The sequence below is a fragment of the Pongo abelii genome, chromosome 20 (genome assembly GCF_028885655.2).
Source record: "Pongo abelii isolate AG06213 chromosome 20, NHGRI_mPonAbe1-v2.0_pri, whole genome shotgun sequence".
Lineage (NCBI taxonomy): Eukaryota > Metazoa > Chordata > Mammalia > Primates > Hominidae > Pongo > Pongo abelii.
Window position 1 is genome coordinate 16,972,795 of NC_072005.2, and position 20,695 is coordinate 16,993,489.

Here is a 20,695-nt window from a genome sequence, read left to right on the forward strand (position 1 = left end):
GCTTTTTTAAATAAGGGGCTTCCCCCTTTGCTTGCCTCTCATTCTTCTCTCTCCTCCCGCCTTGTGAAGAAGGGCGTGTTTGCTTCCCCTTCCACCGTGGTTGTAAGTTTCCTGAGGCCTCCTCAGCCCTGTGGAACTGTAGGTCAATTAAACCTCTTTCCTTTATAAATTACCCAGTTTCAGGTATGTCTTTATTAGCAGCATGAGAACGGACTAATACACACACAGACCACAAATTTTGAGCCCCACTGTGTCGATTGAAATCTTGGCGCTGCCACTTCTTGGCAGTGTGACCTTGCAAACCCTTTACCATCCCTCCCCCTGCCCCACAGCCCTCAGTTTTCCTATCTGCAAAATAGGGATGCTGAGTGACCATCCCACCTAAGGCTGCTGGGAAGAGTATGTGCATCAATTCACACAGAACCTCCACCCGTGTTGCCATCGAGGGTCCTGTTACTGTCATATGATAGCATCGTTGACATGAACAGCCTAGGATAAGCTATTTCTGCCCTGAAACCCTATTTTTGTCATCTGCAAAATGTGCAATTGAACTAAAATGTGTCCAGAACTCCACCCAATGTGAAGATGCTGGTGCCTGCAATCATTTATGCCTTTTTTATGCATTCACACAACCCCTACTGATTACCTGCCATAGCCCCAGCTCCCATGGGGACCTAAATATAGTTAATGTTTGTCTCAGCCTTTAAGAGAGGGAGATGGGGCCGACTGTGGGGGTTCACGCTTCTAATCCCAGCACTTTGGGAGGCCCAGACAGAAGGATTGCTAGAGGGCAGGAGTTCAAGACCATCCTGGGCAACATAGCGAGACTCTATCTCTATAAAAAAATTAATTAGTTAAAAATAGATAGATGGCTGGGCACAGTGGCTCACGCCTGTAACCCCAATACTTTGAGAAGCCGAGGCAGGCAGATTGCTTGAGGCCAGTTTGAGACCAGCCTCGGTGACAGTGAAACCCCATCTCTACTAAAAATACAAAAATTAGCCGGGTGTGGTGGTGCATGCCTGTAATCCCAGCTTCTTGGGAGGCTGAGGCACAAGAATTGCTTGAACCCGGGAGGCAGATGTTGCGGTGAGCCGACTGCACTCCAACTTGCACGACAGAGCAAGACTCTGTCTCAAAATACACAAATAAATAAAGAGAAGGAGATGGAACAGCATACCAAACAACTGGAATTTAAGGCAACTGGAAAGAAAAATAACGCGAGAGGCGCTCGCCAGGAGTTGTAAACCTTGATGGAGCAACTTCCCAGGAAAACAGCCTTGGGCATGACTTCCCAGTTTAAGGAAGATTTAAAAGCCCGGATCTCTCGGCACGTTCCCTGCAAAGCCCCTTGATTGACAACCTGTGGCACCCCCAGCACAAGGAGGAGGTGTAGGAACAAATGTTATCACCAGAGGGCGCTGCTGGACAACCATGTGCTCTCCGTACATCCAAGCAAGCTGGCAAATGGGGACTATTTAACATAACATCCTAAATGATCCAACGCGATCACAAGTCCTTTTTTTTTTTTTTTTTTTTTGAGAAGGAGTCTCGCTCTGTCACCCAACTTCTGCCTCCCGGGTTCCAGCGATTCTCCTGTCTCAGCCTCCCGAGTAGCTGGGATTACAGGCCCGCGCGCCACCATGCTCGGCTAATTTTTCTTAACAGCCTATTTTTTATAGAACGGTTTTAGGTTCACAGCAAAATTGAGTGAAAGGTACAAAGATTTCCAATATATCCCTCCTCTGATCCTACTTTTATTGAAAAGGTTGAGTCTGAGCACAGTGGCTCACGCCTATAATTCCAGAGCTTTGAGGGGTTGAAGAAGGAGGATATCTTGAGCCCAGGAGTTTGAGACCAGCCTGGGCAACATAACGAGACCCCGTCTCTACAAAAAATAAAAAACTAATGAGGCGTGGTGACGTGCGTCTGCAGTCCCAGCTACTATAGAGGCTGTGGCCGGAAGATCGCTTGAGCCCAGGAGTTCGAGGCTGCAGTGAGTTGCGATCGTGCCATTGCACTCCAGCCTGGGTGACAGAGTGAGACCCTGTCTCTAAAAAAATAAATAGCCAGGCACGGTGGCTCACACCTGTAATCCCAGCACTTTAGGAGGCCGAGGCAGGTGGATCACTTGAGGTCAGCCCAGCCAACACGGTGAAACCCCGTTTCCACTAGACACACAAAAATTAGTTGGGCGTGGTGGCGGGCACCTGTAGTCCCAGCTATTAGGGAGGCTGGGGCAGGAGAATTGCTTGAACCTGGGAAGTGCAGGTTGCAGTGAGCCAAGATCGCGCCATTGCACTCCAACCTAGGTGACAGGCTGAAACTCCATCTCAAAAATAAATAAATAAAATAAAATAAAACAAACAAATAAATTAGCTGAGCGTGGTGGCACATGCCTGTAGTCCCTAGTATTTGGGAGGCTGAGATGGGAGGATTGCTTGAGCCCAGAAGTTTGAGGCTGCAGTTAGCTTTGATCATGCCACTGCACTCCAGCCAGGACAACAGAGTGTGATAAAAGAGGAAGGAAGAAAGGAAGGGAGCAAGGGAGAGAAGAAGGGAGGGAGGAAGGAAAGGGAAGCATTCTAGGCAACATGGGCAAAGGCTGGAGACTGGAAACAGCTGGGTGCATCTGAAGCAAGGGTAAGTGTGTCTGGAGAGCAGAGAAGGAGACAGGAGCGGACAGCAGAGGCCAGTAGCTGAGGTATTGTGTCTTCTTTTGTCCTGGAGCCCCTGCAGTGAGCAGAGACTCAATTGGCAGGGAGGGTACAGGGGGCTCAATCCAGGCAACTTAGTCTACATCCCTTTGTTGCAGAGAGGAGCCTCCTGTACACAGAACTGCTGGCCAGACTCCATTTCTTCGCCACCTCACATCCAGCACTGGTGGGACAGCTATGTCAACAGGCCCAGAGCTGGTTCCGGTTGTGCACACACCCTGTGCTGGTGCCCCTCAGAGGATTCCTCCAGCCCCCGGGAGGACCCCTCCGGGCAACCCTCAGCGGTTGTCACAAAGGTGAGTCTCCCCAGCATAGCAAAAATCCCAGCAGGCACCTGCTTGCCTGCGGGCAGTGAAGGCCAGGTGTTTGAGGTTGTCCTCTGGGACTCCCCTGTGCTAGTTGGGAGGCCCCAAGCTTGCCATCAGAGCCTGCCTCTGCTGTCTCATGCTGAATCAGCTCTCTCTGCCCCACCTCAAGAGACTGTAGATGTCTCATATAAATTCTTCTAATGAGCCCAATGCTAGGGGATGCCTCCAAGCTTCCCATCTCCAAGGGATTGGTGCCCATCTGACAGTTTCAGCTGTTTACAAGTTCATGCTAGTAATTCTGAAAGCTAGGAACTGATGCCTGACAGGGCCCTGAGAAGCTGAAGGAACTGTAAGCAGCCCTTGGAATCCCAGAATGTAAGGGAGAGGAGAGGATTTAGGTTTTGCCATCCATTTGTCATTCATTTTTTTCTTCCTTCCATTCATCCATCCATCTATGCATCCATCCTTTCATTCACCTTCCTACTCTTCCATCCAATTACCGTCCCATCCATTCATTCATCTATCTGTCTACCTCCCACCCTTCCATTCATCTATCCATCCATCCACCACCATCCCACCCACCCATCCATTCATCCATCCATCTACCATCCATCCATCCATCCATTAATTCACCTTCCTACTCTTCCATCCAATTACCCTCCCATCTATTCATCCATCTACACTCCCACCCTTCCATTCATCTATCCATCCATCCATCCACCATCCTCCCACCCACCCATCCATTCATCCACCCATCTTCTCTGCCACCCTTCCATCCATCTACTGCCCCATCCATCCACCCATTCATCCACCTTCCCACTCTCCCATCCATCTATCCTCCCATCCTTCCGTCCATCTATCCATCCATTCACTCATCCACCCACCCATTCATACATCACTTGTCCATTCATCCAATCATATACCCACCCTTCCATTTATCCATCAATTCATTTATCAAACCACTTTCCTCTCCATCCATCCATCCATCCATCCTCCCACCCATCCACCCATCCATCTACCCACCCTGCTACCTTTCCATCCATCTGTCCCCCATCTATAAATCCATCTACCCTCCCACTCTTTCATTCATCTACTGTTCCACTGTTCCATCCATCCACCCGTCCACCCACCCATCCATCTATCCATCTACCCTACCACTGTTTCATTTATCTAGCCCCATTCATCCATCCACCCATCCGTTATTCATCCATTCATCCAATCATTTACTCACCCTTTCATTAATCTATCCATCCATCCATTCATCAAACCACCTTCCCATCCTTTCATCCATCCATCCACCCACCTACACACCTTTCCTTCCATCCATCCACTCACCCATCCATTCATCCATTCATTCATCCTTCAACCCTTTCTTTCTTTCTTCCTTCCTCTCATCTATCCACCCATCAATCATTCACCCCTCTACCCACTGATCCTTCCATTTTCTTCATCTGATAATCTTCCATTCATTCACTTACCCCTCCACCCATCCACACACTTAGCCATTCGTCAACTTTCTCACTTCAATTTCACCTAGAAACTGATTCCTCCATCTACCCATCTACCTGCCCATCCACTCACCCACTCACTCATCCAACTAGCCACCTGTCTACCCACACATTTACTTCCATTCACCCATCTATTTATCTGCCCACCCACAATCTCTCACATTGATTGTGAGACCACTGAGTTCACCTGTGGTTCAAATGTCAGAGCTCCTCACTGTGCCACATGACCTGGCAGTGAGAGCTGCACTCCCCAGGCACATTACTTTCAAAATAGAAATGCTAAGAGACACTAAGTACAATGCATGGAGGAGTTGATTTAGGGGCAGCCACTAGAATGCTGTGTTGAGGATTCTGAGACTGAAGCTAGCTTAGTGGGAAAGAGTGTGTATTTGTTAGGATACAAGCTCAGATGTTGTAAAAAAAAAAAATAGCCAAAATATCAGTGGCTTAAATAAGACAGGAGTTTAATTCTCTCTTATGAAATAGTTCTAGCAAAAGCAGAGGCAAAAGGGAGTCTTTAGGGTATCTGGGACCCATACTCTTTCAATCTGGCTGCTCTGCCATTTTCAGTGTAGGGCTGTCCTCATTGGCCCAACATAGCTGCTCCAACTCCTACCATCAAGATGACATTCCAGCCAGTGGGGAATAGGAGAAGCAGATGGTAGGCCTCTTCATTTTAAGGGCACGACCTAGAAGCAGAACTAAATATTTTCACTCCTGTCTCATTGACAAGAACTTGGATATCTCCAACTGTAAGGAAGCCTGGGAAATATGTTTTTATATTTTTATTTTTATTTTTACTTTTTATATGGAGTTTTGCTCTTGTCGCCCAGGCTGGAGTGCAGTGGTGCAATCTCGGCTCACTGCACCTCTGCTTCCCGGGTTCAAGCCATTTTCCTGCCTCAGCCTCCCAAGTAGCTGGGATTACAGGCACATGCCACCATGCCTGGCTAATTTTTGTATTTTTGGTAGAGACGGGGTTTCACCATGTTGGCCAGGCTGGTCTCAAACTCCTGACCTCAGGTGATCGCCTACCTTAGCCTCCCAAAGTGCTAGGATTACAGGGGTGAGCCACTGTGCTCAGCCAGGGAAATATGGTCTTTGTGCGGATAACCATGTAATCAGCTAAAACCTATGGGCTTTTGGGTTTTATTACTAAAGGTGAGATGATAGAATGACTATGGGGGCACAAATCGCACATAGTGCTGTGATTGATTAACGAGGTCTGTCATGGCACAGGCATAGGAAGTTACAGCTTAGCGTGACATTTTTGTCATCTCTGGCAGGGAAATGTTCTGTGTTTCAGGTCCACTGTGCCCCATTGTACATCCTCTAGTTCTGTTAAAGTTGAGAAAGTTCTTACCCATGTGGGCTTCAGTTTGTTCATTTTTAAAATGAAAAGTATGGCCAGGCATGGTGTCTCACGCCTGTAATGCCAGCGCTTTGGGAGGTTGAGGCAGGTGGATCATGAGGTCAGGAGTTCAAGACCAGCCTGGCCTACACGGTGAAACCCTGTCTGTACTAAAAATACAAAAATTAGCTGGGCGTTGTAGCGGGCACCTGTAATCCCAGCTACTCTGGAGGCTGAGGCAGGGGAATTGCTTGAAACTGGAAGGTGGAGGTTGCAGTGAGCGGAGATCATGCCACTGCACTCCAGCCTGGGCGAAAGAGTAAAACTCTGTCTCAAAAAAAATAAAAAAAGAAAAGTATGAGTTAATATTTCCAAGGTCACACAATGAGTGCATAAGAAAAAAAGTAAAAGGGGCTGAGCACAGTGATTTATGCCTATAATCCCAGCTCTTTGGGAGGCCAAGGCAAGAGGATCTCTTGGGCTCAGATGTTCAAGACCAGCCTGGGCAACATAAGAAGACCCTGTCTCTACAAAAAGTTAAAAAAAAAAAAGAAAAAAAAAAAAAAAAGCTGGTCATGGTGGCATGTGCCTATAGTCTCAGCTACTCAGGAGGCTAAGATGGGAGAATAGCTTGAGCCCAAGAGTTCGAGGCTGCAGTGAGCTGTGATTGTGGCACTGCACTCCAGCCTGGGTGATAGAGTGAGACCCTATCTGAAAAAAAAAAAAAAAAAGAAGAAAAGGAAGGGAAGGAGAGTGGGGAGGGGAAGGGAGGGAAAGGAGAGAGAAGAGGGAAGGAACAGGAGGGAAGGAAAAGGGGAGGGAAGAGGGAAGGGAAGGGGAGGGAAGGGGAGGGGAAAGGACAGGGAAGGGGAGGGGAAAGGGAAGGGAAGGGGAGGGAAGGGGAAGGGAAAAGGGAGGGAAGGGGAGGGGAGGGAAAGGGAGGGAAGAGAAGAGGAGGAAAGGGGAGGGGAAAGAGGAGGGAAGAGAAGGGGAGGGGAAAGAGGAGAGAAGGGGAGGGGAGGGAAGGAGAGGGAAAGGGAGGGAAGGGGAAGGGAAAGGGGAAGGAAGGGAAGGAAAGGGGAGGGAATGGGAGGGGAGGGAAGAGGAGGGAAGGGGAAGGGAAAGGGGAGGAAAGGGAAGGGGAGGGGAGGGGTGAGAAAGGGACGGGAGTGAAGACGGAGAGAAGGGGAGGGGAAGGAGGGGAGGGGAAAGGGGAGGGGAGGGGAAAGGGGAGGGGAGTGGAGGGGAAAGGGGAGGGAAGGGGAAGGGAAAGGGGAGAGCAGGGGAAAGAGGAGGGAAGGAGAAAGGGGAGGGAAGGGAAGGGAAGGGAAGGGAAGAGAAGGGAAGGGAAGGGGATGGGAGGGAAAGGAAGGAGAGGGGAGGGAAGGGAAGGAGAAGGGAGGGAAGAGGAGGGAAGGGGAAGGGAAAGGGGAGGGAAGGGAAGTGGAGGGGAGGGGAGGGAAAGGGAAAGGGGAGGAAAGGGAAGGGAAGGGGAGGGGAGGAAGAGGGAGAGAAGGGGAGGGGAAGGAAGGGGAGGGGAAAGGGAAGAGAAGGGGGGGAAGGGAGGGGAGAGGAAAGGGGAAGGAAAGAAAAAGGGGAGGGGAAGGAAGGGAAGGGGAGGGAAGGGAAAGGGAAGGAAGGGGAGGAAGGGGGAGGGAAGGGAAAGGGAAGGAAGGGGAGGGAAGGGAAAGGGAGGGAAGGGGAGGAGAAGAAAGGAAAAGAAAACAAATCCCATCTCCTCACTCTCTGTCCCAATGAGGTGGAAACAAAATTCTGTATTCTCAGAGCTTGACTGACTCTGTTTCAGCACCACCCATTTTACACATGTGGGAGAGGCACAGAGAAGGAAAAGGACTTCCTTTCTTTACTCCAGGACATTCAGAAAGTTCAGTTTCTTAATGTCTAGGCCCACGTTTTCTCCAATATATCTTGGCCCTTCTCTCTCTGCAGTGATATTTTAATCAAACTCCACCAGGCAGAGAGCCTTGGGGTGTGTTTGCCCAATTCATTGGCAAATATATATTTTTTTTCTTTAGGACATCAGCCCTTAGGTTGAACTCAGAGATGTCAAAAACATAATCCTCATTCTCAGCCAATATAATTTCTTTCTTTCTTTTCTTTTCTTTCTTCTTCTTCTTCTTTTTTTTTTTTTTTGTTGTTGTTGTTGTTGAGACAGAATCTCCCTCTCTCACCCAGGTTGGAGTGCAATGGTGTGATCTCAGCTCACTGCAACCTCCACCTCCTGGGTTCAAGTCATTCTCTTGCCTCAGCCACCCGAGTAGCTGGGATTACAGGTGTGCTTCACTATGCCTGGCTAATTTTTATATTTTTAGTAGAGACTGGGTTTCTCCATGTTGGACAGGCTGGTCTTGAACTCCTGACCTCAAGTGATCTGCCCACCTCAACCTCCCAAACTGTTGGGATTATAGGCATGAGCCGCCATGCCCGGTCATGGCCAATGTAATTTTGTTTCTGAGTTTTCTTCAACTAAGGCAGGGTTTCTCAGCCATGGCATTGTTGACTTCTGGGGCTGAATCTTTCTCTGGGATGGGGTTGTTATGCATTGTTGGGTGTTGAGCAGCATCCCTGGCCTGCACCCACCAGATGGCAGTAGTGTCCTTGAGCATCCTTGTCCCCATTGTGGCACCTCAAGATGTCTCCAGAAACCGATATGTGTCCGCTGGGTGAGCACTGCTGGACTAGACAGACACTTATGACCACACTGTGATGCAGTCCCCTTCCCTACCTAAGAGCGAAGTGAATGTCACAGGCCAGAGTGTGAATCTGTGCATTTGAGTCTGTGAATCTAATCCTTGCTGTGTAGCTTTGGGCAAGGGACCAAATCTCTCTGTGCCTCAGTGTCTTATCTGTGAAGTGGGGGGCTCATTAGAGGACCCCATAGCTGAATACTTGGACACAGGAACTGAGATCATTGCTGTTGCCTCTGTGTGGCTGCAGGCATCACCGCCATGGCATGGGGTGTGGAGGAGAAGCTGCTGGTGATTGGCACCCAAGATGGCATCATGGCTGTGTGGGACATGGAAGAGCAGCATGTGATCCACATGCTAACTGGACACACAGGTGAGACTTGGGAAGTGGGGTTTGTGGTCAGCTTCCGTAGTGAACAGTCAGTTCTCAGAGCCCCTTCCCCACAGATTCACTTCTCTGTATTGAAACCCTGGCCTTTGTTCCTGCACCACTTAGCTATAGTTGCATAATGAACCATCCCCAAACACAGTAGTTTCAAACAAGCCATTTCTTTTTCTTTTTAAATATGGGATCTCACTGTATTGCCCAGGCTGGAGTGCAGTGGTGTGTTTATAACTCACTGCAGCCTCAAACTCCTGGGCCCAAGTGATCCTCCTGCCTCAGCCTCCTGAGTAGCTGGGACTACAAGCACATACCACTATACCCAGCTAATTTTTTAATGTTTTTAGAAATGGGGTCTTGCTATGTTGCCCAGCCTGGTCTGAAACTCTTGGGCTCAAGTGATCCTCCCTCCTTAGCCTGCCAAGTAGCTGGGATTACAAATTTGAGCCACAAACAAACTATTTCTTTAGCTCACTTCCTGTGCATTGGCAATGCAGGCTGGACTCAGCTGGGTGGTTTTCTGCTCTCAGCTAGGCTTGCTCATGTATCTGCAGTCAGTCAGTGGATCATCTAGGAGCTGGCTGAATCTGAATGTTTTCAAATCAGGCAACTCAACTTTGCTCCATGTGGTCTCTCATCATTCAGCATCCTTCACGTCTCTCATCCCCAGCAAAGGCAGGGTTTCTTTTTTTTTTTTTTTGAGTTGGAGTCTCGCTCTGTCGCCCAGGCTAGAGTGCAGTGGTGCGATCTCGGCTCACTGCAAGCTCCACCTCCCAGGTTCACGCCATTCTCCTGCCTCAGCCTCCCGAGTAGCTGGGACTACAGGCGCCCACCACCACACCTGGCTAATTTTTTGTATTTTTTAGTAGAGACGGGGTTTCACTGTGTTAGCCAGGATGATCTCGATCTCCTGACCTTGTGATCCACCCACCTCGTCCTCCCAAAGTGCTGGGATTACAGGCGTGAGCCACCATGCCCAGCCAAAGGCAGGGTTTCAAGAAAACAAGCAGGCACTCACAGAATCTCTTAAGCCTGGACTTGGAGTTGGCACCTGGTCACATTCACATTCTTTTGACCAAAGGAATTCACAAGAGCAGTCCAGTAGAGAAATAGGCTAAATAGGCTTTCTGCCTTCTTTTCTTTTCTTTTCTCTTTTCTTTCCTTTCCTTTCCTTTCCTTTCCTCTTCTTTTCTCTTCTCTTCTCTTTTCTTTTTTCTTTTCCTTTTCTTTTTTTCTTTCTTTTTTCTGACAAGGTCTTGCTCTGTTGCCCAAGCTGGAGTGCAGTGGCACAATCTCAGCTCACTGCACCCTCAGCCTCCTGGACTCAAGCAATCCTCCCACCTCAGCCTCTTGAGTAGTCAGGACTACAGACACACACCACCATACCTGGCTAATTTTTGTATTTTTGGTAGAGACAGGGTCTCACTATGTTGCTCAGGCTGGTCTCAAGCTCCTGAGCTCAAGCAATCCTCTCGCCTTGTCCTCCCAAAGTGCTGAGATTACAGGTGTGAGCCACCACACCCAGCCTAGGCTTCATTTTTTGATGGGAGGAGCTGCAAAGTCACATTGCCAAGGATATGGATCAGTAAGGGTAAAGAATTGTGGTCCTTTCTGCATTTGTCGACCTCAGATCCTAAGTAAAGTTGTTTATTTCTACATAGTCTCTTAACAGATATGGCTTATTTCTATAATCAATTGTTGAGTACCTGCTGTGTACCAGGCCGTGTTCTAGATGCTGAAGAGAGATAGACGAGGATCAGGACTAGGATGGAAAACTATTCATTCTTGAAGATTAATCTCGAGGGTCCTCCCTTTGGGAGAGATGATTCCCACAGTAGAGTTCATAACTAGCTCCTTCGTGCTTTCCTGCAGCTTGATATACATAAGACCACATTGGCTAAGTGTGGTGGCTTATCCCAGCACTTTAGGAGGCTGAGGCAGGCAGATCATTTAAGCTCAGGATTTTGAGACCAGCTTGGGCAACATGGTGAACCCACATCTCTACAAAAAATGCAAAAATTAGCCAGGCATGGTGGTGCATACCAGTAGTCCCAGCTACTTAGGAGGCTGGGGCATGAGAATCGCTTGAGCCCAGGAGGTTGGGGCTACAGTGAGCTGTGATTACACCACTGTACTCCGGCCTGTGCAACACAGTGAGACCCTATCTCAAAAAAAAAAAAAAAAAAAAAAGGAAGACTACATTTATTTGCTGACCTGAGATCTTATTACTGTTGTTTGAGGGCAAGGGTTATGTTTTATTCAACATACTCCATGCTTATTTGTTGAATACATAAGTTAAAATATCCCATATGTTTAAAAACTACATTTAACAGAATCAAGCCATAGAAAATTAGCTTTAGAAAGAATCTAATCTAGGCTGGGTGCGGTGGCTCACGCCTGTAATCTCAACACTTTGGGAGGCCTAGGCAGGTGGATCACAAGGTCAGGAGATTGAGACCATTCCTGGCTAACATGGTGAAACCCCATCTCTACTAAAAATACAAAAAAATTTAGCTGGGCCTGGTGGTGGGCACCTGTAGTCCCAGCTACGTGGGAGGCTGAGGCAGGAGAATGGCATGAACCCGGGAGGAGGAGCTTGCAGTGAGCCGAGATCGCGCCACTGCACTCCAGCCTGGGCGACAGAGCGAGACTCCCTTTCAAAAAAAAAAAAAAAAAAAAAAGACAAAAAAAATCGAATCTAACCCTTTTACCTACTTAAGAAAACAGGTTGGGCATTTTATTTAATTAAGAAAGCAAGACTCACACCTGTAATCCCAGCACTTTGGAAGATGGGAAGATCACTTGAGGCCCAGAATTCAAGACCAGCCTGTGCAACATAGCAAGACTTCATCTCTAAAAAAAAAAAAAAAAAAGTGCTTTGAATTAGCCAGGCGTGGTGGTGTGCACCTGAAGTCCCAGCTACATGAGAGGCTGAGCCAGGATGGTTCACTACAGTCTTGACATCCCAGGCTCAAGCAATCCTCCCACCTCAGCCTCCTGAGTAGCTGGGATTACAGGTGCATGCCACCACGCCCAACTAATTTTTAAAACATTTTTTGTAGAGACTGGGTCTCACCATGTTTCTCAGGCTGGTCTTGAATTCCTGGCATCAAGCCATCCTCCCGCCTAAGCCTCCTGAAGTGCTGGGATTACAGGCATAAATCACTGTACCTGTCCCTTAAAAATAAATTTTAAGGCTGGGCACGGTGGCTCATGCCTGTAATCCTAGCACTTTGGGAGGCCGAGGTGGGCGGATCACCTGAGATCAGGAGTTTGAGACCAGCCTGGCTAACATGGTGAAACCCTGTCTCTACTAAAAATACAAAATTAGCTGGGCGTGGTGATATACACCTGTAATCCCAGCTACTCAGGAGGCTGAGGCAGGAGAATCACTTGAACCCAGGAGGTGGAGGTTGCAGTGAGCCGAGATCATGCCACTGCACTCCAGCCTGGGCAAAAAGAGCAAAACTCCATCTCAAAAAATAAAAAATAATAAAACAATAAATAAAATAAAAATAAAATAATAAAATAAAAAATAAATAAAAATAAATTTTAAGAGCCTGTCTCTTAAAATATATAAACAAATAAATAACATTTTTACAAAGGAAAATATTTGGGAAAAAAATAGTTAACTGCATCTGGACGAAAGATGCACAGACCTTTATTGTCATTGTCCCCCAAACAATGCAGTATGACAACTATTTATATAGCATGTATGACATATTAAGTATTGTAAGTAACCTAGAGATGATTTAAAATATACAGGAGTGGCCCAGCATGGTGGGTCATGCCTGTAATCCCAATACTTTGGGAGGCCGAGGTGGGCGGATCACCTGAGGTCAGGAGTTCGAGACCAGCCTGGCCAACATGGCGAAACCCCGTCTCTACTAAAAGTACAAAAATTAGCTGGGCATGGTGGTGCGCACCTGTAGTCCTAGCTACTCTGGAGACTGAGGCAGGAAGATTGCTTGAACCTGGGAGGCGGAGGTTGCTGTGAGCCAAGATCACGCCACTGCACTGCAGCCTTGGTGACAGTGAGACTCTGTCTCAAAAAGAAAAAGAAAAAAAAGAAAAAGTATATGGGAGCACCCGTAGTCCCAGGCTGAGGCTGAGGCAGGAGGATCGCTTGAGCCTGGGAGATCGAGGCGACAGTGGGCTGTGATTGCATTACTATGCTCCAGCCAGGGTAACACAGCCAGCCCCCTATCTCTAAAAATAATAATAATGGTAACAATAATAATAAAGTATACAGGAGGATATGTATAGGCTATATGCAAATACTACACTATTTCATATAAGGCACTGGAGCATCTGTGGATTTTGGTATCCGCAGGGGTGAAGGAAGGGCAGTGGAGAGGAAAGAGCCTCCCAGGTACAGCGAGCAGCAAGTGCAAAGGCCCTGAGAGGGGAATGAGGTCGGCGGGTCTACAGAACAGCAAGGAAATCATGAGGCTGGAGCTCCAGAGACTGTGTCAAATAAAAAGGAGCAGTCGGCTGGGCGCGGTGGCTCACGCCTGTAATCCCAACACTTTGGGAGGCCAAGGTGGGCAGATCACGAGGTCAAGAGATCGAGACCATCCTGGCCAACATGGTGAAACCCTGTCTCTACTAAAAATACAAAAATTAGCCAGGTGTGATGGCATGCACCTGTAGTCCCAGCTACTCAGGAGGCTGAGGCAAGAGAATCGCTTGAACCCGGAGGGTGGAGGTTGCAGTGAGCTGAGATTGCGCCACTGCACTCCAGCCTGGGCGACGACAGAGTGAGACTCCGTCTCCAAAAAAAAAAAAAAAAAAAAAACACAACAACAAAAACAGCAGTCACCAGGGGCCACATGGCGTGTGACTCTGATGGATATGAAATGTCCAGAACAGACTAATCCACAGAAACAGGAGAGAAAAGAGGCAGATTAGCGGTGGCCAGGGGTTAGGGGAGGGGAGTGGGGAGTGACTGCTGATGGGGACAGGGTCTCCTTCTGGGGGGTTGCGAATGTTCTGGAACTAGATAGAGTGATGTTTGCACAACACTGTGAATGTGCTAAATGCCACTGGATTGTTTGCTTTAAAATTATTAATGTGATAGGCCAGGCACGGTGGCTCACGCATGTAATCCCAGCAGTTTGGGAGGTTGAGGTGGGCGCATCATTTGAGGTCAGAAGTTCGAGACCAGCCTGGACAACGTGGTGAAACCCCATCTCTACTAAACATACAAAATTAATTGGGCACGGTGGCGCATGTCTGTAATCCCAGCTACTCAGGAGGCTGAGGCAGGAGAATCGCTTGAACCCTGAAGTGGGAGCTTGCAGTGAGCTGAGATTGCGTCACTGCACTCCAGCCTGGGAGACAGAGTGAGACTCTGTCTCAATAAACAAACAAACAAACAAACAAAATTTAAAAAAATTAATGTGATAAAGAAAAAAAGGGGATGACTGTTTTTTGAGATTATGAAAATGTTCTGACCTTAGTCTGGGGCAATGGTTACACAGCTCTGTGAACACACTAAAAACCACTGAATTGTATAATTCTAGATTGAATGGGCACATTTTGTGGTTGTAAATTGTCTGTCCATAAAGATGTTAAGGATATTTTATCATTTCAATTGAAGTATGTACCATGTTTTTATATATATATACACACACACACACATATATACACATATGTTTATCTAAATTTTTGTGTATGTGTATATTTATGCTTTATGTATGTAAAACATAATATATGTGTGTATAAAACATAAATATATACATAAATAAAAGTATAGATATATACATATACACAAAAACAAATATATACATAAATATATAAATATGTACTATATATTTTTTTTATCAATGTTTTGCCATAAACATTCTTTTGTGTCCATTGACTCTTTTTTTTAAATTTTTTTTTTTGAGATAGAGTCTCACTCTGTTGTCCAGGCTGGAGTGCAATGGCATGATCTTGGCTCCCTGCAATCTCTGCCTCCCAGGTTCAAGCAATCTTCCTGCCTCAGCCTCCCAAGTGGCTGAGATTACAGGCACCTGCCACCAGGCCTGGCTAATTTTTGTATTTTTAGTAGAGACAAGGTTTTGCCATGTTGGCCAGGCTAGTCTCGAACCCCTGACCTCAACTGATTCACCCACCTTGGCCTTCCAAAGGTGTTGGGATTACAGGCGTGAGCCACCATGCCAGTCTATTTTTATTATTTTTACTGTTTTTTAGAGACAGGGTCTCGCTATGTTGCCCGGCTGGTCTCGGACTCCTGGGCTTAAGTGACCTTCCCACTTCAGCCTCCCAAAGTGCTGGGATTACAGGTGTGAGCCACCTGGCCCAGTCATATCCTTGTTCTGTTATTGTATTTTATTTCATTTATAATTTCCACCATTAATTTCACAGGGTACATGTGCATGTCTGCTGCATGGGTATATTGAGTGATGCTGAGGTTTGGGGCACGAATGACCCCATCACCCAGGTAGTGAGCATGGTACCCAAGAGGAATTTTTTTAGCCCTTGACCGTCTTCCTCCTTCCCCATTCCAGTAGTCCCCAGTATCTGTTGTTCCCATCTGTTGTCCCATATGTTGGGGACACTTTTTTTTTTTTTTTGAGACAGAGTCTCAATCTGTTGCCCAGGCTGGAGTGTAGTGGTCCAGTCTTGGCTCACTGCAACCTCTGCCTCCCAGGTTCAAGCGAGTTTCCTGCCTCAGCTTCCCGAGGAGTTGGGATTACAGGCGCACACCACCGCACCCAGCTAATTTTTGTATTTTTAGTAGAGATGGGGTTTTGCCTTGTTGGCCAGGCTGGTCTTGATTTGAACTCCTGAGCTCAGGCGATCTGCCCACCTCAGCCTCCCAACGTGCTGGGATTACAGGCATGAGCCACCCTGCCCAGCCTGGGACTACTTTTATAAGGACAGTAATCCCATTCCCCAGGGCGCCATCCTCATAACCTAATCACAGCCTGATGAACTTTTTGTTTATTAAGCAGAATCTCCATTTGTCTGTTATATGTTGCAAATATTTCCTCCACATCTCTCATTATGTGCCTTTCAACTGCAGTTTATCCTCCTGAAGTTTTACATTTCTACATAATCCAGTTGGTCAATTTTTCCCCTTTATGCCTTCCAAATTGTATGTTTTGCTTAGCAAATAGCTCTCTAAGATTATTATATTTATTTATTTATTTATTTTGAGACAAGGTCTTGCTGTGTTGCTGAGGCTGGAGTGCAGAGGAGTGATCATAGCTCACTCCAGTCTCAACCTCCTGCACTCAAATGTTCCTCCCACCTCAGCCTCCCGAGTAGCTGGGACCACAGGTGCATGCCACCCCACCTGGCTAATTATTTTTTTACAAGATTATAAAAATGATGAGAGAAATCCTATAATTTTTCTAGAAGTTTCACCTTTATTACGTGGTTATTAATTTTAGACACTCCTAGATGCTGAATCTTTATAAAACTCAATTATCTGTTTAGTATTCAACACCTGGGGCAACTGATTGACTCCCAACCAGTTGTGGCCCTCTGAATTCTGCTTTGCCACATTTCATTATTTTCCATTTGGACAGGTTCTATCAATTTAACCAACAGAGAGAGACGCTCAAAACAAAACAAAACAAAACAAAAAAGAGGCTGGGCACAGTGGCTCACGCTTGTAATCCCAGCACTTTGGAAGGCTGAGGCAGGTGGATCACCTGAGGTCAGGAGTTCGAGACCAGCCTGGCCAATGTGGTGAAACCCCATCTCTACTAAAAATACAAAAATTAGCCAGGCGCTGTGGCACATGCCTGTAATCCCAGCTACTCAGGAGGCTGAGGAATGAGAATTGCTTGAACCGATGAGACAGAGGTTGCAGTGAGCCAAGATTTTGCCACTGAACTCCAGCCTGGGTGACAGAGCAAGACTCCATCTCAAAATAATAATAATAATAATCATCATCATCATCATCATAGGCCAGGCGCGGCGGCTCACTCCTGTAATCCCAGCACTTTGGGAGGCTGAGGTGGGTAGATCACCTGAGGTCAGGAGTTCGAGACCAGCCTGGCCAACATGATGAAACCCTGTCTCTACTAAAAATACAAAAAATTTGCCAAGTGTGGTGGTGGGCACCTGTAATCCCAGCTACTCGAGAGGCTGAAGCAAGAGAATTGCTTGAACCCGGGAAGTGGAGGTTGCAGTAAGCCAGGGTCACGCCACTGCACTCCAGCCTGGGCAACAAGAGCAAAACTTCATCTCAAAATAATAATAATAATAATAATAATAATAACAACAACAACAAAAGGCCAGGCATGGCGGCTCATGCCTGTAATCCCAGCACTTGGGAGGCTCAGGTGGGTGGATCACTTGAGGCCAGGAGTTCAAGGCCAGCCTCACCAACATAGTCAAACCCGTCTCCACTAAAAATACAAAAAATTAGCCAGGCATGGCAGCAGGTGCCTGTAATCCCAGCTACTTGGGAGGCTGAGGCATGAGAATCGCTTGAACCCAGGAGGCAGAGGTTGCAGTGAACCAAGATTGAGCCACTGCATTCCAGCCTGGGTGACAGAGAGATTCCGTCAAAAAAAAAAAAGGAGGGTTACATAATTGTTTTGAAATAATTATCTTTGGTTACAAAAATCAATAATAAGGGTGTGGCTGGACGGGAAGTTGCTGGGCAGATTGCCTTGCAGATGTATTTTTTCTGTAAGGTTGCAATAGCGTTTGTGCAAGGTTGTGATTTTTGTAGTTTTTTCTGTTATTAGGCATACAAGTGTGAGAACTCTTTCTTCATAGCCTTCCTTTATAGCCTGTTTGCCAGGGTTTTCTTAATGTTATTGACTCCATTTTTATTCTGATGACTTTCACAATTCAATTCCATCCATCTTTTCTTTGGTAAACGAGGGTATTTCCAAGCTGACAAGCATTTTGATAGTTGCAAGGTCAAAATGTTCCCAGCTAATATACTCTCCCCTACCCTGGCTTGCTGCAGGAGAGGTGAGGTGCGTGAAAATATTTGCCAAAGGGACCCTCGCCATCTCTGCTTCAAAGGATTACACACTGCGCTTGTGGAACTTACTCTCTGGCCAGGAGAAATTTACCATTTGGGATGGAGGCTCAAAAAATCCCACTGAACCTCAGATCTGGAACCTTCATGTGGATGAGGCACACAAAGTTGTGTATTCAGCATCTGGCTCAAAGGTAACAAACACATGCCCTGTTTGTAAAGGAAAGCTGAGACCAGAGCATTCAAAGACAGAATAGGCCATTTCAATAAGGAGGGCTCCTTGATACATTGATGGGGTGGGGGTGTAAATGGAGTACACAACCACTTGAGAGGGTGCTATAAGAGGTTTCAGACTTCATAGTTGGATTAGACAATCCTGATAATTCTTTCTGACCCCAAGATTTGAAACCTTTCATGTTTTTTGAATATCAGCATTTTAGGGCTATAAATTTCCCTCAAAGTACTGCTTTACCTACATCCTGTAAATTTTGACATGTGTTTTCATTTATATTCAGTTTAAAATACTTTCAGATTTCACTTTTTATTTCTTCTTTGATCCATGGGCTATTTAAAAGTATGCTATTAGTTTCCAGATATCTGAGGGATTTCTGGATAGGGTCCTGTTCTTTATTTTTTTCTAATTAAATTCCATTTTGATGATGTAAAACCTTTCAAATTCACTGAGACTTCTTTCATAGTCTCTCTCTCTCCTCTCTCTCTCTTTTTTTTTTTTTTTTTTTGAGGTGGAGTCCTGCTGTGTCGCCCAGGCTGGAGTACAGTGGTAAAATCTCAGCTCACTGCAACTTCCATCTCCCAGGTTGAAGTGATTCTCCTGCCTCAGGCTCCTGAATAGCTGGGACTACAGGCGCACGCCACCACGCCCAGCTAATTTTTGTATTTTTAGTAGAGACAGGGTTTCGCCATGTTGGCCAGGCTGGTCTCAAACTCTTGACCTCAGGTGATCCACCTGCCTCGGCCTCCCAAAGTGCTGGGATTACAGACCTGAGCCATCATGCCCAGCCTGTTTTATAGTCTCTCTAAATGATCCGTAGGCTTCTGAAAACAATGTCTATTCCACTGTGTTATTCCATTGCATCAATCATAACCCTGTGATTTCATAGTTTTATAAATGGAGACACACAATAACATCGTGGGTAATAGCCTAGTAATTGATGCCAGGAGGAAAAAAATCTTTATTTAACTACCAGTTGAGTTTCTTGGGAACTGAGTGACCTTGGTCGTGTCATTCACCATTCTGAGTCTCATTGCTGCCTCTTCCTCATAAGATCATGAGACATATCCTGGCATAGCGCTTAGCATACTGTAAGCACCAAATAATTGATATCTATTTATTATTATGTTACATGAGTAATTGGTGGTTGTTGACAGTAATATCGGTGCATATAAATCATGCTGCCCAAAATAGGAGTCACCAACCAGATGTACCTATTAAACACTTGAAATTCGGAGGGTAGGGGGTAAGGGGAGGGAGAGCATTAGGACAAATACCTAATGCATGCGGGGCTTAAAACCTAGATGATGGGTTGACAGTTGCAACAAACCACCATGGCACATGTATACCTGTATAACAAACCTGCACGTTCTGCACATGTATCCCAAAACTGAAAGTAACATTAAAAAATAAATAAATAAAAACACTTGAAATGTGACTGTTCCAACATGCTGAAATTCAAAGACCTAGTATAGTAAAAATAATATAAACTATCTCTATAATAATTTTTGTATTGATTACATGTTGAAGTGATACCACTTGGACATATTAGGTTAAATAAAATATAATACTAAAATTGATTTCACTTGTTTCTTTGTACCTTTTGTAAGGTAGCTAATGAATTTAAAATCACACGTGAGGCCTGGCCCACCTCTCCTTTTTTTCTCTGAATTGGGAGTGTTAAAAATAAAATGCATAGGCCGGGTGCAGTGACTCACACTCATAATGCCAGCACTTTGAGAGGCCGAGCAGGGAGGATAGTTTGAGCCCAGGAGCTCAGGAGCAGCCTGCACAACATAGTCAGACCTTGTCTCTACAAAAACAAATTTAAAAATAGCCAGGCATGGTGGTGCGTGTCTGTGGTCCCAGCTACTTGGGAGGCTGAGGCAGGAGGATTGCTTGAGCCCAGGAGGTCGATGCTGCAGTGAGCCATGATTGCACCACTGCACTCCAGCCTGGGTGAAAAACAGAGGCTCTGTCTCCAAAAGAAAAGAAAATGCATAAAGTATACAAGAGAAGGCATCTTGCATTTGACTCCGGGAAACTTACAGTCTAGGTCTCCTGCCAAGATGCTGCTTCCTCTTCATTATTCTATTAGATCAATGCTTGGAATCTGGAAACTGCAGAGCCAGTTTTCCATATCCTGGGAGATGCCTCTGATCCTTGGATGTGCATGGCCGTGCTGGCCTCCCAGGCCATGCTGCTGACAGTGTCCAGGGATGGTGTGGTCAGTCTGTGGAGCTCCGCTATGGGAAAACTTCAGGGGAAGCAACATATGTCCAGCATCAAAGAAGAAACACCTACCTGTGCCGTCTCAGTCCAGAAGCAAGGAAAGCTTGTTACCGGGTTTAGCAATGGCTCCATCTCTTTGGTAAGCACCTTTACTGACTATGATGTGAGCATTAACTCAGCTTGAAAGTGCTCAGATGTGCTAGAAATTGGGAAAAATAATCTTGCCTTGTATCTTTGTTTTGTTTTGTTTTGTTTTTGAGATGAAGTTTCACTTTTGTTGCCCAGGCTGGAGTGCAATGGC

At 46.3% G+C, this 20,695-nt stretch overlaps 1 protein-coding gene across 1 annotated transcript in view; it reads left to right on the plus strand.

Annotated features, from left to right (window-relative positions):
• NWD1 (NACHT and WD repeat domain containing 1) overlaps nucleotides 1–20,695 on the plus strand; it is a 68,451-nt gene that overhangs the window by 21,668 nt on the left and 26,088 nt on the right. The window contains exons 6-9 of the mRNA XM_024237410.3: nucleotides 2,816–3,013; nucleotides 8,843–8,965; nucleotides 17,916–18,124; nucleotides 20,261–20,533. Of these exons, the coding sequence (XP_024093178.3) occupies nucleotides 2,816–3,013; nucleotides 8,843–8,965; nucleotides 17,916–18,124; nucleotides 20,261–20,533 (803 nt within the window). The remainder of the gene's footprint in view (nucleotides 1–2,815; nucleotides 3,014–8,842; nucleotides 8,966–17,915; nucleotides 18,125–20,260; nucleotides 20,534–20,695) is intronic.